The 20027-nt window shown below is 42.3% G+C and overlaps 1 protein-coding gene across 20 annotated transcripts in view; it reads left to right on the forward strand.

Moving 5' to 3' along the window:
• KALRN (kalirin RhoGEF kinase) overlaps positions 1 to 20027 on the forward strand; it is a 677424-nt gene that overhangs the window by 411397 nt on the left and 246000 nt on the right. For all 20 annotated transcript variants that reach the window (XM_043594359.1, XM_043594361.1, XM_043594360.1 and 17 more), the window contains exons 20-25: positions 1486 to 1601; positions 2064 to 2186; positions 9908 to 10090; positions 11354 to 11472; positions 14784 to 14850; positions 15418 to 15527. In XM_043594359.1, the coding sequence (XP_043450294.1) occupies positions 1486 to 1601; positions 2064 to 2186; positions 9908 to 10090; positions 11354 to 11472; positions 14784 to 14850; positions 15418 to 15527 (718 nt within the window). The remainder of the gene's footprint in view (positions 1 to 1485; positions 1602 to 2063; positions 2187 to 9907; positions 10091 to 11353; positions 11473 to 14783; positions 14851 to 15417; positions 15528 to 20027) is intronic.

Genomic DNA, 20027 nt, shown 5'->3' on the forward strand with positions numbered 1-20027 from the left:
TGCAGGTTGGGTTCTTGCCTGTTCCACATGTATTAATTCTGGGACCCCAGGTGAAGGAGAAATTACCCGGGAAAACTCCTTATAGTGGTGATGGCAAGGTCATGTGCACAAGCACACTAAGTTCCTGCTTGTATAATACCTGTTAACAACACATTTGCCAGATCAGGTCACACGGCTGAGCCTTAAAGCAGGGCAATTTGTCTCTTTGTGGAGGAACTAAAAAGTCACATAATAAAGGCATACATATAGGGATTGGTGACTAATTGAGACCTATGAAAGTTCTCAGCCTTAAAGGAAGAGAGACAGATTTTTGTCCTTCCAGGAGGATGCACTAAAAGTTCGAAGTACAAGTACTGTGATTTGATTGTGCCCTTTTTTGTAAAGCTTCTGTAGTGGTAGTCTGTGCTTCTCAGCCCCTCTAACCCAGAGGACCAGGGTAGCTAAGGACTCAGGCTCTGAGGTCAAACGTTTCTATCTGAATGACCCTGGGCAAGTTACCTAGCCTCTCTGAACCTCCGTGTCTTCGTCTCTAAATGGAGGTATTAATGGTATGTGCATCACAGAGTATTATGAGAATATGTGCTTGCTACCTAGAAAGTGCTTAATAAATATTAATTTTTCATATCATTGTGTATTTTATTAGTATCTAACAGAATTAGCAGGAAGCAGGAGGCAGACACAATACAAACTAAATAGGAGTGCTTCAAGCATAGAGCACACTATTAAAACACATAGGAAATTTAGGCATGTAGCCAGCTGCTGCTGGAATGACAGGAGGAGAGAGGGACATGACATGGATGAACACCTGCCGTGGCCCATCATGGTGCCACATGCCTGGTGCATGTCCTCTCACCTGATATCATTAGAGGTAACGAGAATAGCATTCACCTTTTCTTAGCATGGAAATTTGGACCTAGAGACCTGATTCCAGGTAGACATGATCCTAACACAGCTTCCCTACGCCCATGATTTCAAGGCTGTGCTGTGTGTGCATAGCCGCTTGTACAGGGCAGAGAGTGTGGCTCAGGACATGGGTTATCTATGCAGTTATACTGTCCCTCATACTGTTGTTCCTCTCCCACCCTCTCCTAGCACTCCAGAGTGGCTGGGATTCTTATCAAGTCTCCTTGCTCTCCATAGGCTCCAGAGGCCAACTGAGTTAGCTGTTATTTTAAGATCTGACACCTCCCAAGGTATCTTACCATCAAGCACTGGCTTTGGTATGAAGAGAATCAGGGTCACTTTTAAGTTACCCTGGGGGCATCCTCTTCCTCCCTTAACTGATGGAACTTCATCAACAGGCCTCACGCCCCCGATCTTGATCCCCTCTGGGAAGTTCTCTGTGGACCAAGCTTTTGGTTCCCCACATCTGGTGCCTGGATTAGTCCCATGGGGAGATTTGCAAGTCACAGTTATCTGGCCCCTGGGGTGTGCAGATTTGCTCAGGGCCCCCCAGAAGCAGCGCTCCTCTCTTCTGCCCCACAGCCATCTTGAGTGAGCTCTTACAGAGGGAGAATCGCGTCCTGCACTTCTGGACCTTGAAGAAGCGACGGTTAGACCAGTGCCAGCAATATGTGGTGTTTGAGCGCAGTGCTAAGCAGGTATGTTGCCCTGACTTTGCCTCAGTTCTGGGGACTGTGTGGACACCCAGATGACCACAGCATGGGACACAGAGGAGGGTCACAGCAGCAGGCATAGTAGAGATGGGAGGTGGTGCTGACAAAAGGAAGGAGAACAGACTGTCACTTAGCAGTCCTTCAGCCTTTACCCGTACTCTGTACCAGGAGTTGGGAGAAGATGCTGGGGTCAGATTGCCTCTAAGAGCTCATGGATGATCCTAGGCCTGGCCTAGAAGACGAGGATGAGACATTCTCTTTACTGGTAGGACGCTCTAAGTCTAACGGGAGAGGGCTCAGTCCTAAAATCAGCTTCCAAGCTCCATACTGACCAAATGGTGTCAGCATTTCCTGGGTCCGTCACACTGTCCCAAACAGTGTAACAATGCATGTTTTGCAATTGACAGCTGACTTTTGGGGGACTGGGTGGGTTGTTTCCTCCCACAGGCGCTGGACTGGATCCAAGAAACAGGTGAATATTACCTCTCAACACATACCTCCCCCGGAGAGACCACAGAGGAGACTCAGGAACTGCTGAAAGAGTATGGGGAATTCAGGGTGCCCGCCAAGGTAGGAAGCAATCTGGAGCCCTCCCCACACACACCCAGCACTCCCCAGTCTGGCCAGTTTTACATTATGAAAAGGAGAACAGCCTCAGTGCACAGAAATGTTGACCACAGGGGCAAGGGGTGGGGTGGCAGAGAGCGTGGGTAGGATGATCTCCATTGAAACCTGAATACCCAAAGAATTGCAGATGCTGGATGGAGCATCTGTATGAGAGAAGTCAGCTCCTATACACTGTGCTCCCAAATACTCACCTCCATGCTACAGGTGTAGACTCTGCTGTATTCTTTTAGACCAAATAAGGCGAAGGGGCACACTCATGTGAAATGCACACTGCACTGTGAACTTCTGCACCTATCCACACGTTCTTGACATTTGAATGGTTTGGGAAGTCTACCCGTATAGGCCAGTGACTGTGGATGGGTTCACAAAACAGGTGAGTTTCTTATTTCCTGAACCGACGGCTTCCATCTGGCCTCAGACCTGCAAACGAGCCAGGCCGGGGTCTCTGGGGAGCAAAATGTGCACTGGCGCACACAGCACACACTGTCACACCCCCATTCACACTGAGGCAGGAAATGCTGTCGTAGGAGGAAATCTGTTTTCACAGCCAGGGTTTGGTCTGAGGACCCTTGGGTCTGAATGAAAATCTCCTGTCTCAGTTCCCTCTTTGTGGCATCCTCGCGCCTCACACTGGGCTCCCTGCCATCGAGGAGCCTGTCTTGGCACCACTTCCTCACATGGCAGGTGCTGTAACCAGGATGAGAGCTGCTTTTGTGGGGGTCACAGTGGGGGGGAAACGTACTGATGCCCACCCCCCCGCCCCAAAGATCCCTGCTAAGGCACATTTCCTCTAGTTTCCTGTCACAAAATTAGGCCCTTAGCCTCTTTCTGGAACTGATACTTTACGAGTGGGTATTCACTTTATGAATTCTACACTATGAACTTCTGATAGTGGCAAACTTTCCCCTGCAACCCTGTGAGCTGCGGGGCCTTTTCATCCAATGTGAAAAGCTGTCAGTTCAGATAAGAGACTCATTTCAGTACCAACCAGAGCAAACAGCACTAGGAAGGTGACAGATGCCCAGAACTCTTTTCAAATCCAAATGAAAACAGCTTTTGAATGACCTATACTTTGTGTCTATCTGCCCCCCTCCAAATAATGAACCATTAACAAGCAGAATGGTATCAGATCCACTGGTGTTCCAACCCCATCAGATGGATTGTGGTAGATACCCAGAACTTGTTAGGATCGGAATCTGTTCATAACCTAAGAGGAAATGTAGAGAATTGTCTAGTCAACTTAACTTCCTCTTCCTTAAGATCTTCTTGCTGTCTTTCTCCTCTTTTCCATTCATATTCGCAACCACCCTAACTGGATTCCATGCTTTCAGCCTCTCCTTCCTTCCCATCCATCGTGCTCATCATTGAGGTTCATCTTGAAAACACTGGGTGGGCACTGTTTCCACCCAGTCCAAGAACTTCAGTGATTCGCCAGTGTCTTCAGATTAACAACCTCCTCAATAGCACCACCTCACCTCCCCAGTTTTATCTTCATTATTCTTTCGTGCAAATTTTATGCTCCAGCTGAATGGATGTATTTTCTTACCCTCTGAGAGATACATCATATGCTTTCTTGCCTCTGTACCTTTTCCATACTGTTTTTCTGCCTAGAATATTATTTTCTTCCTTCTGGTTTGTATTTTTAAAAAAGAGCCTGCCTTTCCACTGGAGTGCCTCCTCCTCTGTGATCATGCAGACATGCCGGGATGTGATCTGGCCCATCCCTGCATTCCGGCCACTGTTGTCTGTATAACCCTTAAGGGACCTGCCATGAACCATCCTGTTCTCCAGTAATCTGTGCGAAGTGTCATCTCATGTCTGAGCCAGCAAGATCCCAAAGGATAAGAACCACACTTTGTTTACTTGCCTGACTGAATCATGCATCAAAGGGAGGCTGCAAATATTTGTGAACATAGGAGAAAAAAGAAGTTTGGGTAGATTCAATGACTCCCTACACCAAATCTATATTTAATGTGATTCTATTCCTTTGGCTCTCTCTGTTCTCTCTCCCTCCTAACTTAACTCTTTCCATAATGGGGTTTCATTTTCCCATCTATCATGTTCTAAGTCTCAAGAATATTTATTACAGGGTAACAAATCCAGCTGAAGAGCTTCTGATTAAAGGCAACAGTTGCCTCCTGTTCCTCTCCAGCTGCACTTCCCAGAGGCAAGCCTCCTTTAACTAGCTACCTTTGATTTTAATCTTTATAACCAGTAAAGTGAATTGGAAACGGAAACCAAATTGACCTCAACACAGAGAGAAAATAGGGTGGCCCTCACAACTAAACAGGGCAATAGAGCATATTGAATATGTTGAATTATTATTCTCTGCTCCAAAGAAACAGATCAAATAGAAGAAACACTAAATATAAAAATATACTTTCTATATAGCAAGCCACAAGTGTAAAGAGAAAAATAAGATAAAGAGAATCGGGTGGGGATAAGAGGATAACAAAATTTTTCTTATTGTGGTAGGCTGTAGAAAATCCAGTTAGAAGAATACACGAGATATTTTCCTATGTGGGCTTCCAAATTTATAAGGAGTCAAAGTACATGATGATAGGAAAGCTTAATCATTTTGGCAGCTGGAAGAAATCTATTTCTTCTAATAGCAAAATTTTGTTTGAAGATTCTTTGGTTTTTCATTTTTTACAATTCAGTGGATTTTGTATATTCACAAGGTCATACAACCATTGCCACTATCTAGCTCCAGAACATTTTCATTACCCTCAAAAGAAACCCTGTACCCATTAGCAGTGACTCCCCATTCCTTCCTCTCCTCAGCCCCTGGAACCACTATTCTATTTTCTGTCTTTATGAATTTGCCTATTCTGGAAATTTCATATAAACAGAATCCAGGAATCCTGTAATACGTGGCCTTTTGTGTCTGGCTTTTTTCATGTATAATGTTTTCAAGGTTCATTCATGTTGTGGTATGCATCATTACTTCATCGCTTTGTCTGACTGAATAAATACTCCATTATAGAGATATGCCACACTTTTTATCCATTCATCAGTTGATGGACATTTGGGTTGTTTTCTGTTTGAGGCTACTATGAATAATGAATATTTGCATACAAGCCTTTGTGTAAACATCTCTTTTCAGTTCTCTTAGGTATATACCTAGGAGTGGAATGGCTGAGGCCTATGGTGACTGTATGTCTAACTTTTTGAGGAGCTGCCCAACTGTGGCTGTGCCATTTTACATCCCCACCAGTGGTGTATAGGAGTTCTGACTTCTCCACATCCCCTCCAACACTTGTTATCATTCGTCTTTTTAATATAGCCATTCTGGAGGGCATGGGGATTTTATTTACATCTCCCAAAGAGAACTGATGTTGAGAAGACACTTCTTTAAACTGGTAATTTTATCTCCAAAAGTGAAAGAAGCTATGAGATAAGTCAGACTTAATTCTTAACAAAAGAGAATTAAATGATAACAAAAGTGCCTTGTGCCTTAGCTGAACTAAATTAGCTAATTGAGAAATGAAGGCTGTGTGGAAAGGGGACACTGGGCTTGTTTGCAGGTGCTTTACACTGAGAAAAGTAGGATCTGAACAGTTCAGATAAAAGATGGACCTGATTTTGTTTCTGAGACTCGTAAGAGGATATAGTTTACATGCAATAGACATTTTTGAAAGTTTTAGTTTCTCACATATAGTGACAAACTCTCCCCTGTGGAATGAATATGAAGATGTATCTCAAGAGAACTTTTTACCCACACAGGGAGCTCAATAAATTCATATCTACAAAGAATGTATCAATAAATACAAGGAATATCAGCAATGAAAGGCAAATTGGAAGATTATAATGAGATTATGAGAATAATATCAGAAGGCTAAATAACTTTAATAACTTATCAAATGTGCAAAAGATACCAAAAGGGCTTTTTGAAAACTATATTCAGAGTAAGGCTCACTGATCAGGGAAAGATGGCATAATATTAACTGATCAAAGAAGGGAAAGAAGAAAAAGGTGGGGGGAGGAAGAAAAATAGAACTACTGACCCCTTTATTTTTACCTCTGACTTTTCTAGCAGATTACATAGAATTCAAAATAGAGCAAAACATACATTAGAGGAACCATGAAGCCCAGGATAAGTGAGATATTTATCCATTCTAAATTTCCAGGCTCAAATGAATTACATTTCCTAAAGGCTTCATGGCCCATACACCTGACCCTACCATTCAAGAGCCTCTGCAATCTGACCCCCATTTTTTCAGTCTATATAAGTTACTCTGTTTTGGTGGCAAGACTTGAGATTCAAACTGGCTTGAATTATGAAAGGGAAAAGATATTGTATGGCTGTATATGGAAATGAATATAGAAGCCATGGCTAGACCTCCCAGGAGTCCAAGAAAATCTGAATGACTCAGCCTTATGGGAAGAACAAGAAATGTGGCATAGTCTCACCTCTGGATGTGAACACTGGGCTGTCACCCTACACCAGGGGCCATCCTAGCAATCACACTGTCTCATCATCTCATGACAGGGGGATCAGGAATACATTATCACCGCTACTGTGATTCAGCTTGTCTTTCCCTTCTCATGTCTGCTGTCTGTTTTCAGTTCTACTCTGCAACCACCTACCCAGTTTTCCATGCAGTCCAAATCACCAGAAAAACAACTGGGGCCAGGACACCACACAAGAAGTCAGTGGCTTCATATTGATGGGCCACCCCAGTGATACAAGTGTTTGCCTCTGATATCATCAGCTGTGGCCAAGCATTTGGCAGGTCACATGGTGCCACCATAGTCACTCGTATGTGAGAATTCATTTCAGACTACTCTAAGTAGGTGCATGGTTGCAGTCCAGTGTATGGGCCAAATTTTTCATCTAATTCTCCCCAGTATAAACCCTCAACTTTTGCTGGTCCAGCTTTACTTACCTCCAAACACAATATTACTCACTAATTCATTTATTCAACATTTATGGTATGCCCACTATTTTCTAGACCCTGGAGATACAAATGAATCAGATGTAACACTTACCTTTGAGATGTGCACGGTCTAATGAAGGAGACACATAAGTGACTCAGACTGATATGTGCTGAAGTAGAGGTACACATATAGTGCTTTAGGGACAGGGGAAAGAGCATCCCCCATCAGCTGGTGGGGAAGAGGGCCACTGGATGGAAAGCAGGGATGAGTAGGTACCACCCATGACAGCAGGAGGGACATGTGAGGTCGGCATGACTGGTGCTTAGGGGCCATGGAGATCCTGGAGGCAGTCACTAAGGTAGGTGAGACCACATGAGGAGGGTTTGTCTACACTGCCCATTTTACTGTCCATTTGTTCCCCCAGGTCCATACATACCTGGGACCCTCTTGGTCACAAGCCATTCTCTCTGTTGCATCTGAATCACAGTTTCCAGGTTTCAGGATGCCATTTCCTGTGATGGAGCTGCCTGTAGGGCTGCTGCCACCAGCTGGCCATGAAACTCCCATTTCATGATGACATCTTACTGAGAGAGTAAATAAATAAAAATAAATAAGTGCTTTCAAGAGTTTTACATAAAGATTTCTTGATTATAGCTGCAAAAAATTAATCTCTGTTTTAAATAAATAGCAAACCTTATAACAATTGTTTTCAGAGGGGAAAAAAAAAACCCTAAATGTAGTGAGGTAGAAGTCCTTAGGATACCAGGGATCTTTTCTTAACCAATTCCCAATGCTATTATTCTTTGCCTTATCATGGCTAAGGAGATGCTTCTCCTGTCCCCATACCCACCTTCTTTCCTTCACACCAAAGTTTTTTGGGGCCCTCGTTTCCCAGCCTGGGTACCAGCTCATTGTCCTGAGACAGGAGAGGCTCAGACATGTGTGTTGCTGAAGAGCTGGATTCCACATCTTTCTGGCCTTGCTTGTCTTTCTGGCCAGAAGGAGTCCCTTTCTGGCATTTCTTGAGAGCGTTAGTCTATTGTGGGAGATGAGCCTGGAAAAGTGAGAGAGGAGGGTGGAATAAAGAAAGGCTCTTCTGGAGCACCTGGGTGACTCAGTTGGTTAAGCATCCAAATTTGGCTCAGGTCATGATCTCATGGTTCGTCGATTCAGGCCCCACATAGGGCTCTGTGCTGAGAGCGCAGAGCCTGGAGCCTGCTTCAGATTCTGTGTCTCCCTCTCTCTCTCTCTCTCTGCCCCTCTTCTGCTCATGCTCTGTCTCTCTCTCTCAAAATAAACATTAAAAAAAAAAAAAAGAAGAAGAAGAAAGGCTCTTCTGTCCGTTCTACTTTTGCTCCAGAAATTTTTTGCCTCAGTTATCTAGATTTTAGCATGATCTAAATCTTGGACCTACTCTCTTCCAATCCAAAAGATAATTTTACTTCTCAGAATATTATTCCAGTATTCTTTACTGTTTTGTAAAATTAATCAAGCTTCCCTGACTTTGGAGTTTCAAAACCCAACCTTAGGATAAAAGATAAGCAAGTGTTTACTTCTTTGAACATTTCTTCTGTTTCCGTATCTTACTGACATAGTCCTGCTTCCCCACGAGACCTTTCCTGCCCATGCCAGCCCACCTTCATTTTTTCCTGTTTTAAAATTCCTGCAGTGTTAACTCTACATACTTCTCATGTTGACGTTCAGTTACGTAATGCCCCAAGTTATTTAACCACTCTACATGACTATCTTATCCCCTCTAGAGATATAGACTGTTTAGGGAAAATGAGTATCTTTTTCTCTGCTTTTGTTTACCCCCCAAGCCTGTCCCCACAGCCTTCCGCACAGTGGTTTGGTACAGTGGTATGGACAGAGTAGATGTTGAACAACCTCTTGCTAGAAATGAAATTAATCCAATACACATCAAAACTCTACCTTAGCCCTGTAGTAGATACTAGCTTCATTAACTCCATTCTCTCTCTCTCTCTCTCTCTCTCTCTCTCCCTCCCTCCCTCCCTCCCTCCCTCTCTCTCTCTCTCTCTCTCCCTCCCTCCCCCACCTCCTCTCCCTCCCTCCTTCTCCTTCTCTCAGACAAGAGAGTAGTGAAAGGGGCAGACTTTACTCTTAAATATGTTAATTGGATTTCTTTAGATCCTGGCCTATGTCAGCTTTACCTGTTGACAAGCCCACTTCAGGCCAATACAGTGAAGGGAAGAGAACTAGGCACTTTGGTCCAGAGGCAAACAGGCTGTGTCGCTCACAGGTGGTATGAATTTGAACAAGCCCTAAGCCTCTCTAAGCCTCAGCTTTTTTCATCTTGGCTCAAAAAGACCCCACACCACCTCCTTCCATCCACCATTTAGAGATACTTTAAGACTCAAATGGATCTCAGATGTGACTTTAACCTATTCTGTGAACTGATAAATATATTAATGTGTAAGATTCTTACAGTAGTCATGATGGCTAACGTGTATTGCTTCCTGAGCTCTTAACATGAGCACTATGTTCCAGGCACTGTTCTGAGCATTCTACATTGTCATTTCATGAAATGTTCACAACAACCTATGATGTAGGATTATTATGATCCCTATTTTGCAGGTAAAGGAACTGAGGCACTGAGGATTTAACTAATTTATTCAAGATCTCCCAGCTAGTAAGTGAGAGCTGGGCTATAAACCCAGGCAGGCAGTGAGGTATCTGTGGCTGCTGTGAAGAAAAGAGGGATGGGACTGAAGGGCCATGAGAGTAAATGTAATCCAGTAATTTAAGACCATCTTTTGGGACAGCAAACAAAGGAGAAGGTGAAGCTTCTGATTCAACTGGCCGATAGCTTTGTGGAAAAAGGCCACATTCATGCCACAGAGATCAGGAAATGGGTGACCACAGTGGACAAGCATTACAGAGACTTCTCCTTGAGGATGGGAAAGTACCGGTACTCCCTGGAGAAAGCCCTCGGCGTCAACACAGAGGTAGGCATGGGGGTTGCTTAGCTGGGACATCCTCCCTTCTCTCCCTCTCCATGCCACTGATCTCATTACCATGGAAGGAAGTGGACTGTCCAGAGCAATCTTTCTGAGCTATTGACCCCTAGAACACCTGCCTTGTGTGGTTTTTCTAGTGGAGGGGATGGATCTTGGTAAGCCGTTGGCCTCCAGCCCCTCATGATTAGTACTATACAGCAAAATTGGCTGGCCAGGGGTGGGACCCATGGCTACAGAACAGTTTTTCTATGTGTAGAGTTAACTGTTGTCTTTGACGATTAAACCCTTTACCTTGGCTTCATCAGTACCATCTTCCAACCAATTATGTTAATCAGCAAATGTTAGGGTCCCCATTATGCACAATAGTGCTCTTTCAAGAATAAGGGATGCAGTTGTACAAAGGCTATTTGACATTTCAGCTGAAAAGAGATACTATTTGCCATGAATCAAGGAAAGACTGACTGTTAATCTCTTCTTTGTAATAGAGGTCAGTAACCTATGAATTAAGAGCTAAATATAGGCTGGCAATTTAATCCTAGGATTTCTAATTCTTAAATCTTTAAATAGGCTCATGCTCTGAAGCAGAGCAGACTAGAGAGTGCACTAGTTAAACCGCTAAAATTGAGGGAAATAATAACATATCCCCCATGCTTTAAACTGTGAGATTTTTTTCTAAAGGCTCCCACCCTGTATACATACAAAACAGTGGTTGAAATAAGCAGGGATGGGCAGCTAGAAAATTTCGTAATTGTTCTATCATGTAGCTTTCTATTTACAAGGGAAGTTGTTCATTAAATAAAAATATTGGCTTTTATTATTTTCCCTTGACAAATGAAAGTTTTCTTATATCTTTATGTATTTCGGTTTCACACTGTTTTAATGGTTAATAACCAATCTTAGACTAATTTATATGTGTGTGTGCGTATAGATTGATTGATTGATTGATTTAATAAGGACTGAAATCCTTGGGGAAATATGACACTAATTATTAAATATACTTATTGTTTTTCCTTGCTATGGATATTAGCCCTGACCATTTGAATTGAACATTTTATATATTTCTTATTTGGAAAAAAATGTATATTCCTTAAAGAAGAGCACTCGTAGGTGGCCATTTGAGGGATTCCCCATCTTCTGAACTTGCTCCGTTATATCTTTCTCCCGTCTTGCCTTCTACCTTCTCCCCTAACTTTGGTGAGTTGCTCTCCCGAAGCATCTCTCAGATGACCTCTGCCATCTCTCTCTGTGTAGGACAATAAGGACTTGGAGCTGGACATCATCCCAGCAAGCCTTTCAGATCGTGAGGTCAAGCTACGGGATGCCAACCACGAAGTCAATGAAGAGAAGCGGAAGTCAGCCCGGAAGAAAGAGTATGTTTTGGAGAGCTTTCACCCAATTAGCAAGCTCCTCTTCTTTTTCTCTGCTACATGACCCTTTTGACAGCTTAATGTGTCCTCATGATCACCCACAGAAGGGTGGAATGGACAGACATGGTGCTTCTAGCCACACTTCACACAAATCAAGAATTATAGAGCATTGGATAGTGGAAACAAGGAACCATGCCCACCATATAAAACATTTCTTGATCACTCTGCTTTATTTATATTGGTGCTGGGGAATTACACATACCCAGAGATCTTGCAAGGGCTTTATGGAAAACGTTTTGACAGATTCATTTTTGGGTAGTGCCGGAAAAAAATAGTGTGTCCTAAAATTAAGAAGCCCAATGTAGTTGATTTTATCAAAATAGAGTAGGACCACAGGTCCCTTGGAGCTGAAGAAACTGAAGCCAGTCTGCAAAGCCAGAGCTTGTGTTTTATCTGGGAAGTGTATTAGTTTGTTTGGGCTGCTGTAACAAAGTATGATGAATTAGGTAGTTTCAACAGCAGAAATATATTGTTTTACAGTTCTAGAGACTGGAAATCTGAGATCAAAATGTTGGCAGAGTTGATTCCTTCTGAGGGCTTGGAAGGAAGGATTTGTTCCAGGCCTTTCTCCTTACCTTCTGGATGGCTGGCTTCAGGTGCACATGGCATTCTCCCAAAATATACTTATATACATATTTCTCCCTTTTTAAAAAAAATTTTTTTTTAATGTTTATTTATTTTTGAGACAGAGAGAGACAGAGCATGAACAGGGGAGGGGCAGAGAAAGAGGGAGACACAGAATCTGAAACAGGCTCCAGGCTCTGAGCTGTCAGCACAGAGCCCAACGCGGGGCTCAAACTCACGGACCGTGAGATCATGACCTGAGCTGAAGTCGGGCGCTTAACCGACCGAGCCACCCAGGCGCCCCTATTTCTCCCTTTTTTAATGACACCAGTCACTTTGGAATAGGGCCCTACCCTTCTCCAGTATGACTCAGTCTTAACTATTTACATTTGTAATGGCTATTTCTAAATAAAGTTGCATTCTGAGGTACTAGGACTTTAACATATGAATTTTGGGGGAACACAATTCAGCCTGTAACAAAGAGGGTAATAAAGAGATCATACTTGGCCAAATCTTCCTGCTGGACTCTCTCAGGGTCACCAAATAGCCAGAGGATGTTAAAGGGCAGGTGGAAAAGAGAACAAAATGAGATGAAGGGTAGTGGAGCTAAATTATGAAGAAAGACAGTCAAGACTGCAGGAAGCAGATGGAGAAAAAGGAAGAGGGTGGAAGAATACCAGAAACCAAGGCAGTAAAATCAAAGATAACTTTTCAAAGCATCTCAGATTATGCTCCTCCTGATTTTCCCTCTTTCCTTGTCTACCAAGTACCTGCAGTGTATAAGAAACTTTGCTTATGTGATCTTTCTTAGTCCTTTCAGCAACCCTGTGTGATCAGCTGTTATATTAAGTAAGGAGTCTGAGGTTTAGAGAAGCAAGTCCTACCTCTAGTAAATGACAAAATCAAAACTCAGCTTCTATTTGTCTGACTTTAAAGCTCATGCCCTTTCCACTCTACCAATAGAATAAGAATATTAAGAGAGTGGCTACTTAACTCCTGCAAAAGGAAATTTAAAAAAAAATTTTTTTTTTCAACGTTTATTTATTTTTGGGACAGAGAGAGACAGAGCATGAACAGGGGAGGGGCAGAGAGAGAGGGAGGCACAGAATCGGAAACAGGCTCCAGGCTCTGAGCCATCAGCCCAGAGCCCGACGCGGGGCTCGAACTCACGGACCGCGAGATCGTGACCTGGCTGAAGTCAGACGCTTAACCGACTGCGCCACCCAGGCGCCCCAAAAGGAAATTTTTTTTAATTAATACTTTAATATTAATAGAAAGACCACTGCTAGAACAGTGTATTGCTTTAAGGAAAATCCCACAAAGGTAAAGGTCCAGGAAAAGATGCTGCTCATTTTCATATTTCTTGTGAAATTCCCCACAGGGGACACTTTAGGGATAGTCATTCTCAAAACTTTCATGTGATGGAGCACCTTCAAATTGGGGCTTTCGTTATGAACTACCATGAAAAACTGACATAGAAAGCCTATAAGATAAATGTGTAAGCATATACTTTGGCAAATTAGACATTACTGCATATCACATGTCAGCTAGGAAGCACCATTTTTTACTAAAAATCTGTAAAAGAAAGAAAATGAAGTAGGTATACTTCAGTGAAGCCACGCATCATAAGTTTAATAACTGCCAGAGAGCATTGTGTTGTTTTGGGGCCCAAGTGGAAGGGAGCTCTCTCCTTACAGATGTGAAGCACAAGCTTTGCTTTACGGGAGACCAAAAAGCAGTCACAACATTGTTAACTTGTGCTGTGCCTGGATTTGCTTGCTCAGCTTCACTCACACCAGTCTGTCCTGTAAACAAGCCCCGTTAGAATAGCATCAACGTGTACAGGATAATCTAGGCCAGAGGTCAGCAAACTATGGCCTACGGACCAAATCTGACCCCTCGTCTGTTTCACATAGTCTGTAAGCATAAAGTTATTTTTTAAATATTTTTAAGTGGTTGAAAAAATATCAAAAGAAAAATATTTTATGATGTGAAAATTGGATAAAATTCTTTTTGTGTCCATAAATAAAGTTTTATTGGAACACAACCACACTTTTTCTTTTCATATTGTCTGTGGCTCCTTTCACATTACAACAGCAAAGTTGCCCACAAATATTGACTATCAGGCTCTTTACAGAAAAAGTGTGCTACCCGTTCCCCCCCCCCCCCCCCCAAGTCTCAGTGGCAATGTCTTGGGCATCTGTGCCTGGCTTTTAAACCTGGTTTGACTTCTAGTACTGCTACCATTTTGGTAAAAGTCAACAGTTCTATTGAACAGGAAACAGAAATCCTCATTCTGGGAGCTGTGAGACTTCCATGCAGGAAGCTGAGAGTGGAGCTGTGTAGCTGGTGAGAATGAATATGAGTGTTGCTGCATGTTTGTGCATACATGTGAGCACACACGTGTAATGGAGGACACACGTGTGTCAGCAAAGCATCACAGAGTGGTGAGACTGAGGCAGGAAAGGGAGAGAATATGGAACTAGCTGAACACAAACATGCTGGAGCAATAGAGAACCAATGATAATACTCAGAGGCAAGGAATTTTGAAGAAAGGAAGAGACATGTTGGTAAAGCAAAAAAATGGGGTCATTCAGGAATGTCATAAATGCTGGGGTGGGGAAGAGAAGTTTGAAGGAGGGGAGGTATTATATCCCGAACCAACTAAAAGCCCATTTGTTTTCTTGTAGATTCATTATGGCTGAATTACTGCAGACAGAGAAGGCGTATGTAAGGGACTTACATGAGTGCTTAGAGGTAAGTCTTGCAATAATCGGTTCACAGCTGTATTGGAAAAATGACAGCCTTGCCAGCATCAAGTCCTTGAGAGGAGCTCAGTGCTCCTTGTCTTCTCCCGGAGCTTAACACATAAAAGCCAACAAAGGAAATCTTTCTCCCAGAGTCAGTAGTAATTGCAGGGGATTTTAAAATGCTTTTGAAAAGAAACTCTTCTCAGATTGGAGCTAGCCCCAGCTAGCATAGACAAGACTTGAATTCAAAATAAAAACCATGACATACTCAGTGAACTTAAGTTGAGTCTGCAATTTACACCTTCCCCCAGACACACTCAAACACACACGCATTTAATAAGAGGAATGTGGAGTTTGTACTTTGCTAGAGTCCAGAATGTGAGTTTCCCTAGCAACAGTTGAAGGTAATGGAACATTTGGGTTTTCTTTCTTCCCGTTCTGTTTATTTACCATCTCACTTTTTACACTCCATATGCAAGCCCAGTCTGAGTCTTAGCCCTCCCGTGTGAAGACCTGTTTATTTTGTCTGCATTTTGTAGTACTTGCCAGTGATGAAGATGTTGCTATCTTACAGACCTACCTGTGGGAAATGACCAGTGGCGTGGAGGAGATCCCCCCTGGGATCCTTAATAAAGAGCATATCATCTTTGGCAACATCCAGGAGATCTACGATTTTCATAACAAGTAGGTTGGTGGAGGGTTTCCCCAGAGCATACTTAGGGCCATAAATACTCATCATCAGGGCCTCTCAATGAGTGGATCAAAGCTGATTGGCAAATGTTGCCTGGTAATATTTACCTATTACTGCCTGGTGATATTACCTGTTAAATTTTCTTTTCTTTTTTATTTTTTCATGTTTGTTTATTTTTGAGAGAGAGCATGAGTGGGGGAGGGGCACCGAGAGGGGGACACAGGATCCAAAGTAGGCTTTGCGCCAACTGCAGAGAGCCAGATGCTGGGGCTTGAACTCACGAACCATGAGATCGTGACCTGAGCCGAAGTCAGACGCTCAACTGACTGAGCCACCTACGCACCCCTACCTGTTAAGTTTTCTAAGTCAGTTGCTGTCAGACTTTTTTCTCACTCACCCCTATTTTTCCACAATTGTCCAAAATTGCTCATGGAGAGTGAAGTCAAGAATTTGGCAATGTCCCTCCCCAGTTCTCCTTAGGGCAGCATCTTCATATCCAATCAGAATGATAACCAGGCTTTGAGGAACTGAAAGTAGCTTCCCCTCAGCAAAATTGTGGGGAATTCTGACACTAGAATTCATCTAAGGCTAATTATTCTACCTTGTGGGCCATACGTATCAAATTCCATTGAAGTTTTTTTTTTTTTTTCAAGTTAAATTCCTCCTCTATCCCCAACTACCTGATAATCCCCACCTTCAACCAAAACAAAAACATATGTAAATAAATATATAGATAATCAGAATACCTAATGGGACACATTTTTTGACAGCTTATAGGGAATATCAGTCACAGCTGTATTGGAAAATGGGACACATTTTTTGACAGCTTATAGGGAATATCAGTCAACCCTCTATGTTTTGTTAAAATAGAACCATAGGGCCCTAAAGCCTCATAGTTCATTTTGTCCAACTCCTAATTTAAGTATCTTCTCTACAGCATACTAAACACGTTCCATTGTTAACTGAGTCAGCAAGAACATTGGTTGGTTAATTACATAGCCAACAAATGGAAATAACTCAGTTTCCAAAATATAACAAAGAAAGGGAATCTCAAGACACAAGAATAGTGTTGGTATAAAGTCCTAATGCTCTCTCAGAACTCTGTTGCAGAAAGGGGCTAAAGGTAGAGGTTGAATGTTGTAGGATACAATTCAGGAGGAAGTCCTATGGTCAGGCTTATCAAGGCATTTACCAAGTTAAGTAGTCATGCTGGAGATAAAACTACCAGCCCCAAGAGTTCCTGATGAGACTCTATGAACAGGTGAGGCAAGAATGTAGAACAGTACTATCCAATAAAGCTTTCTTCAATGTTTCTGGAAATGTTCTGTGTCCTTGCTGTTTAATACTATAGCCACCAGACTTGCATGGCAGCTGAACACTTGAAGTGTGATCTGTGCTACTGAGAACAGAGTTTTTCATTTTATTCAATTTAACAAATTTAGATGGCAAGTGGCTATCAAACTGGACAGCCCAGCTCTAGAAAATAAGACCTCAGTATGGCCCTTTGCTAGGAATAACTAAGAGCAAGCAAGAGTTGGATGTAAAATGATCCAGAGCTCTAAAAGGTCTGAATAGGATGTGGAGAACCACTCTTCTCTTATCAAGTCCTAATGATTAATACCCTGTTATGTCATCAAATGGCATCAGTTTTAAAAGAACAGAAAATGCGTAGTTCCCATGACATGATAACTTTGTCAGACTATGAAACCAATAAGCTCTAAGGGAAAACTTTCTGGAGTACTTAATAGAAGTTCCCAGTCTTTCTTTTCCTTCCTTCCTTCCTTCCTTCCTTCCTTCCTTTCTTTCCTTCTTTTTTTTTTTTTTATCACAAATTTCAGCACTTTCCATTTGGTTTGTCTGGAAGTCTCCAGACATAGAAATATTCTTCCTCCTGTCTCTTTAATAAGATCCCAGTAAAGCCATTCTTGACCACTGATCCCCAGTTCTGTCCTCTGAGTCCTGCTCAGCATTATCCCACCTCCCTCAGGATATCTGAGAAGACATTGGACTGGTAAGCAGTAAGGCGTATTACTTTCACTTTTTTGATTTATGATCTCTGGAATTTAGTCAACAAGTCTCACTCTCCCCATTTTCTTACCAAACCGATTAGATATAGAAGTCTAGAGATCACAACATGCACTTCCTGTGAGCCCTGCTTTTGCCAAATCAATGTATAAGGGAAAAGAATATTCATTTCAAAGTAACAAAGTATCTACCTCTTACTCTTGTTTTGTGATATCACTCTAGTAAGCCATAGTAAGCAGTTTGGTAATTTTTAAGTAGCTGAAACAGCTACCAGTTACAAAATATAGTTCTAGGGGCACCTGGGTAGCTCAGTCGGTTGAGCGACTGACTTTGGCTCAGGTCATGATCTCACGGTTTGTGAGGTCGAGCCCTGCGTCGGGCTCTGTGCTGCCAGCTCAGAGCCTGGAGCCTGCTTCTGATTCTGTGTCTCCCTCTCTCTCTGACCCTCCCCCACTCATGCTCTGTCTCTCTCTGCCTCAGAAATAAATAAACATTAAAAAAAAAACAAAAACAGGGGCGCCTGGGTGGCGCAGTCGGTTAAGCGTCCGACTTCAGCCAGGTCACGATCTTGCGGTCCGGGAGTTCGAGCCCCGCGTCAGGCTCTGGGCTGATGGCTCGGAGCCTGGAGCCTGTTTCCGATTCTGTGTCTCCCTCTCTCTCTGCCCCTCCCCCGTTCATGCTCTGTCTCTCTCTGTCCCCAAAAAATAAATAAACGTTGAAAAAAAAAAATTAAAAAAAAAAACACAAAAACAAAAACAAAATATAGTTCTAAGAAACCCTCAAGTTAAACCACATGGAATACTACATTCTGTAGAGGCATAAATTTAATTATCAAGAACACAGCTATTCAGCAAATGTTACCTATTTATAATGTTATTAAGAAACCAGAAGTGGGGCGCCTGGGTGGCGCAGTCGGTTAAGCATCCGACTTCAGCCAGGTCACGATCTCGCGGTCTGGGAGTTCGAGCCCCGCGTCAGGCTCTGGGCTGATGGCTCAGAGCCTGGAGCCTGTTTCCGATTCTGTGTCTCCCTCTCTCTCTGCCCCTCCCCTGTTCATGCTCTGTCTCTCTCTGTCCCAAAAATAAATAAACGGAAAAAAAAAAAAAGAAACCAGAAGAAAATAAAAACCAACCTCTGAGCAACCAAAAGAGATATCACAAAGATACAGCTCTTATCTTTCCGGAGAAGCACCTTTCTATCTGTCCCAACAACCACTTTACCTCTTGTTAGATTATTTAACAATCTTGTTAGATGGTTAGGTCATTTCCAAGACCATAGCAACTTAGAAGCAGTAAATAAGACTCAAGAACTTGAGCAAGTAATTTGATATTACTAGCGTAAAGTAAAAGAAGGTAGATAAACTGCAAAAAAAAAAAAAAAAGAGGGAAAAAGAACCCCTGAAATCATGGTGGTCAAGGTCTACTCAGTATTGATTCTCTATCCCAATACAGAGCCCAGCACAACCACTGTATTATAGTATAGCATAATTACTGATATTAGTACTAATGCTGAATCATTAGTATATTCTACATTAAAAAGAAAAGAATTCTGCATAGAGTAAGCTCTCCACCAAAAAAAATTAATGTTTTAAATTATTCACAGTTTAGGGAACATCCAAGAAAATCAAGCTGTGTATTAATTCTCTACAGTATCTGGAGGCTAAGGCTTTTCTCATATTGTGGGCTTTCCCTTTATGCCATACACATGTTGATAAATTGAAAAAAGCATAACACCTCTAAAATCTCTAATAAATAAGAGAGAAAATGGCAATTAAGGCAACTTTGAAAATGCAGGAAATGTGAACTCTGTAAAAGACCATGTCTTTTACTGCATACCCTGGCACACAGTACACTTTAAGTAAATATTTGTTGGATGGATGGATGGATGGATGGATGGGCTCACAGACTAAAAATAGAATTACAGTTTGCAGACTAATGGCTAGTGCCACTTAAGTCATAATTCAGTCTTTTGTTTGTGAAAGTCTCAAGATAGGGAAAACCATTAGGTATGGTTTTTTTTCCCTCATCACTACCAGAATCTTAACAATTATAGCCTTCATAGCACAATGATTGAATATCTGAATGAAGGAGTTTCCTGGAGGCTTCTTTTTTTAATTTTTAGTTTTTTTTATTTGTGTGTAATTGACACATTAGTTTCAGGTGCACAACATGGTGACTTGATGAGTTTGTGTATTACGCTGTGCTCCCCACAAGCATAGCTGCCATCTGTCACCATACAACATGATTACAAGGCCATCAACTGTATTTCCTATGCTGCGCCTTTCATTCCTGTGACGTAATCATTCCACAACTGGAGGCCTGTATCTCCCACTTCCTTTCACCCATTTTGCCCATCTTCCCCATGCCCCTCTGTCTGGCAGCCATCAGTTTGTTCTCTATATTTATAGGTTGATTTTGCTTTTTGTTTGTTTAGTCATTTGGGTTTTTTAAGACTCCACATATGAGTAA

This window comes from Prionailurus bengalensis, chromosome C2 (genome assembly GCF_016509475.1).
Source record: "Prionailurus bengalensis isolate Pbe53 chromosome C2, Fcat_Pben_1.1_paternal_pri, whole genome shotgun sequence".
Lineage (NCBI taxonomy): Eukaryota > Metazoa > Chordata > Mammalia > Carnivora > Felidae > Prionailurus > Prionailurus bengalensis.